This window comes from Rhineura floridana, chromosome 8 (assembly GCF_030035675.1).
Source record: "Rhineura floridana isolate rRhiFlo1 chromosome 8, rRhiFlo1.hap2, whole genome shotgun sequence".
Classification (NCBI taxonomy): Eukaryota; Metazoa; Chordata; class Lepidosauria; order Squamata; family Rhineuridae; genus Rhineura; species Rhineura floridana.
Window position 1 is genome coordinate 93557336 of NC_084487.1, and position 7789 is coordinate 93565124.

General features: G+C 55.8%; 1 protein-coding gene across 1 annotated transcript; it reads right to left on the reverse strand.

Moving 5' to 3' along the window:
- Positions 1-1007: 1007 nt before the first annotated feature.
- Positions 1008-7427, reverse strand: FEZF1 (FEZ family zinc finger 1). Its single transcript, XM_061582753.1, has 6 exons — positions 7276-7427; positions 5564-5825; positions 3802-5076; positions 3514-3648; positions 2613-2745; positions 1008-1306 (listed from the first exon to the last, which is right to left on the reverse strand). Exons 1-6 carry the CDS (start codon positions 7425-7427, stop codon positions 1008-1010), a joined length of 2256 nt encoding a protein of 751 aa, XP_061438737.1.
- Between the last annotated feature and the right edge of the window lie 362 nt (positions 7428-7789).

The following is a 7789-nucleotide window of genomic DNA, read 5'->3' on the forward strand; positions in this document are numbered from 1 at the left end:
TCACGCCCGAGCCTAGAATATGTATTGGGTAAGTTAGGCATCATGTCCCGCATTAGCAACAACTCTGGCTTAACAAGGCCGGGAGCATTCGTTCCAGTGCGCTCTTTGTGGGTGGGCCTAGGTCGGAAACCGTCTGCGCCAGCTTTCAAATACTCGTGGGCAACTTTTTTGGAAGGTTAGATTCCAGGTTGATTCTGATATCCCGGCATCAGGGACAGACTTTTGAACCCAAGGCGCGTCCTTTTCAAAGGTGAAGTAACTACGACGGATGCGGCCACCTTCTGGACTCGTGATGGCACAAATGAAAGGTACCCTTTACCTCTGGGGGCATCCCGTTGTTTTCTACGGGGCAGGAGATCTACGGAGCGAGAAACGGCCTTTGGGGATAAGGACCGAACAAGGAACATCCAGGGGCTTCTGAGATATGGGGGAGCCGTTTCAACCCTCCCCCCCCTCTCTCCACACACACGCACGCACGCACACAGAGGAGACACCGCTCGAAGGATGCCCTGTTCTTCTGAAGGGAAGAGAAGTCCTTTTAACATGAAGGGGCCTCTTCCAAAAGACAAAGCAAACCGAGACAAGGAAAGGGGCACAGCCGGGGCTTCCCAGCAGAAGGGGGTTTCTTCCACCACCCCCACCACCCGCCTCCCCCTCTTTAAAGTGAGACTGTGGCAACTCCAGGCAGGCTTCCAAGCTGGCTCTCCCCTGTGCGCGTTCAATAAATACACCCGAAGCACGCTTCATTTGTCCTGGTTTTCTCAAACCCAACTTGAGACAGGAGGGGGGTGGGAGACGCAAGTCTTTCTCTCCCTCCCTCCCTCCCTCAAAAAAAAAAAAAAAAGAGGACAAGAAAAGGAACCAGCAATTTCCTAGCCTCTCTCGGGCAGTCCCAGAGGCGAAAATGAGGCGCGCTCGCTCGCTGGCTCTCTAGCGGGAGCACGGAAACAGCAAACCGCCGACGAAGTGCATGCAGAAGAAGAAGGGCGAGACCGACGGGTGGCGCTTCACGGGTGATGGAGGAGCGGGGGAGGTGGCAGCTCCGGCTCGCCGGGGGTTCGGGGCAAGCCTAAGGATGAGCCGCCGCCGCCGCCGTTGATGCCGTCGTGCAGTTTGCGGACGTGTTTCTTGAGGTCAAAGTTCCTGCAAAAGCCTTTGCCGCAGGTGGGGCAGGTGAAGGGCTTCTTGTCGTTGTGGGTGTGCATGTGGAAAGTCAAGTTGTACACCTGGTGAAAGGCTTTGTTGCAAATATTGCACTTAAACTGCTTCTCGCCGCTGTGCGTCAGTTTGTGGTTCTTGTAGTTTCCTGCCGGCGAGAAGGGGGGAAGGGGGGGTCGAACAACAGGGAAAGGCGCTCAGTGATGCACGCGGGGAGAATCTCCCCCCCGGCAGCCCACCCACCCCGGGCCCCGGCAGTCCACAACTCCCACTGGCTTCCCTTGAAATAAACAAACGAGTAACTAGCATCAACATCTCCGGACGGCGTCTTCCACAGTCAATTCCGCCGACAGAATTCGAATTGAATGATTTTTCTACTTTTTTTTTAAGCGGATATCTTGGAGCGCTCCTGCTGAGCCCATTTATGACCGGATCCAAACCGCCGCTTCTTTGAAAGAAGTGCCATGAACCGAATTCCGAGCTGACCTTCGAGAACCGGTGAGTGCCGCAAAGCATAAACCGGTTGAAAACCCTTCTCTCGCCTTCCTCCTCATATCAAATAAAATACAAAAACATAGCGAAACCAAACCAGCACAATTAAAGCGCTTTGGTGTGGATTCAATTAGGGCCCGACTATTCCTCAGTCTGGTCCTAAGCAAATAATTCGGATTTTTGACAGGATTTATTTCCAAATAAGCATTCGCCTTAGTATCGGGTGCTGATTCCATCCACATCGGTGAAGCTGAACTATCTGCAACCGCGGTAGTAACCGAGCTGCGTTATGGGTCGGGTTTTTGCAGCTGGCCGCTTCGAAGGGAATTGCTCAAAACATTTGACGGGGCTTGGCGCACTGCTCTGGGGACGCTCGCAAGCCTGTGCCTGTTTATTCGGCAATAAGTGTCGTTGGACTTACTCCCAGGTAAGGGTGCAACACATCACAGCCTGAGGACGCACTCCTCTGCACAGTCACAGCGCAATGCTACTCGTATGCAGGTCCCACAGAGTTCAGGAAAGCACGGCCTTATTTCGAAGCAAGGCGCATCGAAATCAGTGGGACTTACTTCCGAGTAAAGCTGCACAGTTGCGTTCTTAATCGTATTTATCCTTACAATCATAATTACAACTATTGTTATCATTTTACGTCCACAATAATTCTTCGCCGGTCAACGCAACTGAGCAGAAATAGCCAGCCAATAAATCAATCAATGAACAAATAAAATAAAATCGGAGGAGCTAAATAGTCTGAAATATACTTTTCCTGGTCATGTAAATGCGGACAGCCTCCCTTGCCCCACATAACTCAAAGAAACCATACAGCAGGCGGTAGAATCGAGTCACCCTTTCAAAGCACCATATATTTCAATACGCGTTAAAACCGTCCAGTAAAAAAGATGCATGCTGACCCCTTGATTTGGAATAACTGAAAAGGGACGTGCGTCGATCACGGGCCGTACCTTTTTGGTGAAAGCCCTTCCCGCAAAATTCGCATACAAAGGGCTTGTAGCCGGCGTGGATCCGCGTGTGCGTGTTCAGAGTGGAGCTCCGGTTAAACGCTTTCCCGCACTGGTTGCACTTGTGGGGCTTTTCCTGTTTGGCCGGAGAAAGAAACAAATCGAAAGCAGGTTAATTTCCAGCTTCTCTCCCCGCTCGTTGTCCCCGCAGTCGGCTCTCGCGCCCTTCCCTAGTACAGCAACAATTTTTTGGGGGGGGGTATTTGGCTTGAAAGAGAATCAACTTCATCCTCCCCCAAGGGGCACTTTATCAGTGTCTCATCCTCTAACGTTGAAACCGGGACAGGGGGGAACAAGGCGGCTCAGTCTACTGGGCCGGCGGGAGGGGAAACCACCATCTAATCCTACAGAATTGGGGGGAAAACTCCGAAGGAGTTGAATCGGGCTTACTTCCGAGTAAGTGTATTTCAGGACTGCGGCCCGAGGAAACTAAACAGCGGAGAGGGGCGGGCAGGTAGTGGAAAGGAGAAAGAGAAATGGAAAGGAAAAAATGGAGACGGGCGGCTGTCTAAGGAATATTTCCGAAGAAAGAAAACACAGCTCTCCCACTAGGAAATCTCTCTCTCTCTCTCTCTCTCTCTCTCTCTCTCTCTCTCTCTCACTCACTCACTCACTCACACACACACACATACACCAGAGTTTCGCCTTCCAGTGACCGCGTTTAGAGTGCAAACGTTAAACATGCCGGGGGAGCCCTCTCCCCCAGTCTAAAGACAGAGTGGGAGCGCCCGGATGAATCCAGACCAGCAGTCACCAGCCTTTGGGTGGGAGGGTGTGTGGCGCTGGCGGGAAACGAGAGAGCTGCTGAAGGTCAGGGCAGATGGATGGATGGATGAATGGCTACCTGGGTGTGGATGATCTTGTGTCGGCAGAGGGTGCTGGCTTGGCGGAAGCCCTTGCCGCAGACTTTGCAGACAAAGGGCCTGGCTCCCGTGTGCACCGGCATGTGGCGCGTTAAGTTGTAGTGCGCGTTGAAGACCTTGAGAAGAAGGAGAAAAGCAACAACACACAAAGTGAAAGTAGGCAGTGAGGCGCGGTTCGACGGCGCGGCGAGGAAAACGCCAGCGCGGCCGCCAGGGGCTGGAGAGCAGGGGGCGGGGGGCTGCCGGAGGGGGCCGGAGCGCGCACTTGCCTTGCCGCAGACTTCGCAGGTGAAGACTTTGGGCTTGGCGCTGGGCGATCCGCGACTGAAGTCCGCCGCGACGCCCTTGAAGGGCAACTTGTCGGCGTCCAGGAGGTGGGCGGCGGCGGCGGCGGCGGCTGCAGCGGCGGCGGCGGCGGCGCTGTGCAGCTGGGCGTGAGCCAAATCCTTGAAGGCCGCCGGCGGGTACTTGTCCGGACCGGGCGGCAGGGCCTGCAGCTTGTTCCTCTCGGCCAGGTAGGCCTTGGGCGCCGTCGGGGCTTGCAAGGCGGGCGAGGGCGCCGGCAGCGGCGATCCGAGGAAGTACGAGGCCAAAGGGTGGAGGCTCAGGCCCGACGGCGGTGGCGGCGACGGATCCGCCGCCCGGCTGAAATAGCCCAGGGCGCCCAGGGCGTGGAAAGAGGAGTGGTTGACCACGCGGGGCCGGACCAGCTTGTAGTGCTGCTGCAGGGGCTGCAGGTCGGCGGCCTGGGGCTTGAGGTTCAGCGCGCAGCTCAAAGAGGTGGAGGAGGAGGAGGGCGGCGCGTCCAGAGGGGGCTTCCTGGGCTCCGATCCCGCCTTGGGTAAGGGCTCGTAAGCCAGCGGCACGAACGGGATCATACACGGGATGGAAGACCCCAGGCTGAGCGCCGCCGCCTGTTGCTGCTGCTGCTTGACGTGGTCCCCGGCTTTGGGGGCTCCTCCTTGCAAGAAGTGGGGCAGCAGCGGCAGGGCTTTGGGCTCCGGGGCCGTCCTGGCCATGATCCGCTCGATGGAGAACGCCAGAGGCTTGGTGGCGCCCAACATGTTGCCCCGAGGAGCGGCCAGGCTCTTGGCAACCGTCGGGGGCTGCTGCTGCTGGCCGCTATTGTCCATGGCTGGCCGCTCGCTCCAATGGGCGCCTCTCCAGCTGGCTTTACTCCTCCCGCGCCCGGTCACTGAGCGGCGGTGAGGGGACCCAGCACGGCTGCCACCCCCGCTGCCTCGTCCTCCCAAGCCGACACCAAGCCCTTGGAGGCCGACCCCGCCGCCGCCGCCGCCCTCGACGTCTCGATCGCCGCCTGGCCCGCCACCAAGAGCTGCATCTCCATCTCGTCGGCCGACAGCGGCACCAGCCTGCCCACCGCGATGGACTCGTGGCGGCCCATCGCCGCCTCTGCGTGCCTTTGGCGGGGGACGATCGCCCTTTTCTCCTCCTCCTTCTCCTCCTCGCCTCTCTCGCTCGTTTTCTCTCTCAATGGAAAGTGTTGGGTCAATAGCAGCAGCCACGATCCCGCCAATCGTTAACTTGCAAGAGGAGAAGGTAAACTAGATAATTGCTCAATTCGCTTCCAACAGGCACTGAGGGGGGGGGAGAGAAGTTGAACCCCCCTTCCCTCCTCAGACCAAGCGGCCACTTTTCATTGGAGCCTGAGCCTCCTCCTCCCGCCCCGAGAGAAGGAGGTGGCTCTCCCCTCCCCTCCCCCTCCTATTATTCTCATCCTCCTTCCCCTACGCAGGCTTTAGAGGCCTCTTGATCAATTGTCTTGTTTGCCTTGAAATGACATCATCTTTTCCTCTATCATCATCATCATCAAAAAAAGAAAAGAAAAAAGAACGACCCTTCCTTGCATGACCTCTAAAGAAGGGACACTGAGGGGCTGGCGATGGGCTTCTAGTTGACAAAGGAGGAGAATTGCGCCGCCTGATTGTCAGTTTCAGCCCCGGCCCACATCCCTGGGCTCGCGCGCCTGAGTGCGCGCTCGGCTGCTCTGCTTCTGCCCTGGGTCCCCGCCCTCTCGGTGGCACTTGGGAGGTAGCCCTTTGGACGCCGGGCCTTTGGACCATCGCGCCCTCCTCCTTCTGCAGCGAGCTTCGCTGCAGCCAGCGGGCTCCGCCTTCCAGAGGAAAGCAGGGTGTTCTCAGCCACTGAGGCCGGCGGCGACTGGTATTTAGACCCAAGAGGCAGGTTGCCAAGCCGTCTGGTCGGACGGTGCCGTCGAAACGACTCAAAGGCTGCAGGAGAAGCGGACAATCCTTGGCGAGACTCAGGTGTTCTAAGTGTTGAGGAACTTGACCGCAGCTAGACAAAACTTCCCGTAGCGATTCGAGCAGGGCCGACCCCCAACCGCTGCAATGCCACGTCACATTTAAAACAATGGCCGCCGCCGCCAGTTTTCATGGATCCAGACTGCTCGCACACAGAATCGGGGCATGTCTCGAATACTTCTTGTTCTCCGCGCCGCAGGTCACAGAAGATCAACTGGCAGTTCCCCTACAGATTGGCTTGTCAGTCTGTCCTACTGATTTAAGTCCAACATACTTTCAACGAGTCTGTGTAGGACCACAGGCCAAGGGGTAGATAGATGTGGATCTATTCCTTTCAAAAGAGTTAAGACTTTTCATAGATCATAGTACTAAAGCCTCCACTTAGAAGCAAGTGTTTGGATTTAAATTACTTTTAAAACCGCCACCCCAAGACGATTTTCTTTAAATTAAAAACGAAACCAACAAATCCCAATTAGGGGAGGTGTGGATCGAAGTGCCTTTGCTTCCTTTAGCCACATGGAGAGGCGAGGGAGGATTCCCGTGGCAGGGAAATTCTCAAGCCTTCAACTCTGGAACGGTCCCAAGGAAGTGAATTGCAGGGCTATTACAGGGCCATTTCGGGGCCAATTGGTTTTGAGCCTCTCCGCTTTAAGATGATCCACTAATTAACGACAAATCTCTCTTTCAGTAACTGGGGCCAAGGGCTATGTAAACATGTCTAGGAAGGCGCGGGCCTTAATTTTCTCCTGCAAGAGGAGGGAAACGGGCAGCGTGCAGAGCCAAGAGAGGAGAATTCGGGGTGTGTGCGTGCGTGCGTGCGTGTATGTGTTAAATCAAATGTTTTCTAATAGCTTTAGAGCCTCATCAACACAAACAATAGTTCAAACGCTCCGAAAATCCCGTAAAGATTTTTTTTAAAAAAAACTTTATTAGCACACATAATAGTACAAGCGGTCCAAAACCGATCGCAACTCATTAAGCTTTATATCCCTTAGTGAAGGGGGGGGAGAGACTGTCCCTCCGCCCTCGCCAATTGCTGGTCCCAGGCCGACAGGAGGAATCTCGGAAAGCCCTTTAGGGGTGTTTTTCAAGGGACGCTCCCTGGATATTTGGGATATGGACTATCCACATCAGTCTTAAACACATTTCAGCAGAATTTCCTGGCATTGCTATTAATGGGACTCATCACGTTGTCAGGATCGGGCTATTAGCTAGGATCCTCTGGACGATCGCGCAGACCTAACAAGGCGCGAGGATCCCCTGTAGCAAAGTTCCGCCAACGCCCATCCCCTCTTGCCTAATCCCGGGGAAGGAGCCGGGTTGGGATGCTCCTCCCCTCCTCTCCCCCGAGTTCCTTCGGCTCCGATCCCCTGGGGAGAGACGGCCGTGTCCCCTCCTAGGGCCAGCTCTGAGACGGTAGGAAAGCCCTTTCCCAGAGCCGATTGGTCTCCTTGTCACCTTCCCCGGGGCAGCTCAGGTTGCCTTCCCTGGCCCCCTGATGCAGCAGCTCGGAGCGAGAGGACGAAACACCAGCCAAGATCGTGTCGGTGTACAGGTGTCCTGGCGCACCTGGGCGCCAAGGAAATGGTGTGGCTAATGATTTTCATCATCCCGAGGGTAATCATGATATAACCAGTCACCCCTTTCCTAGTTGGGGCATCGCATCGCCTCCTTCTTCTCCACCCTCGCTTGCCGTCGAATTTTAACTCTGCTCATTGGGTTCCGAGCTTCCGTTCGCTTCCCGAAGCTGGGAACTCTTTTCTGGCAAGGTTTCGACGGCGGTTTCTCTGCGCCGCAACAGCTGGCTCTTTACTGGTCTTTTTGGGACTGACTTTCTCTCTGACATGTGTTTGGGAGGAGGGGAAACGACACGCCGCGGCCCTGGAGCGGAGAAAATCATCTCCCAAAGCGGCAATTACCGGCTCTGCCATTAAAGCAACGCCGGACTAAGGAGGAGCTTTGGAAAGCCCAC

Bases quoted from the DNA above. Each gene is read 5' to 3' on its own strand.
- FEZF1 (XM_061582753.1), bottom strand. From the start codon at position 7,427: ATGATGAAAATCATTAGCCACACCATTTCCTTGGCGCCCAGGTGCGCC. The intron at 2,746-3,513 runs GTAGCCATTCAT...CCGGCCAAACAG, and splicing joins ACAAGATCATCCACACCCAG to GAAAAGCCCCACAAGTGCAA. The intron at 1,307-2,612 runs GTACGGCCCGTG...TCTCGCCGGCAG, and splicing joins GAAGGGCTTTCACCAAAAAG to GAAACTACAAGAACCACAAA.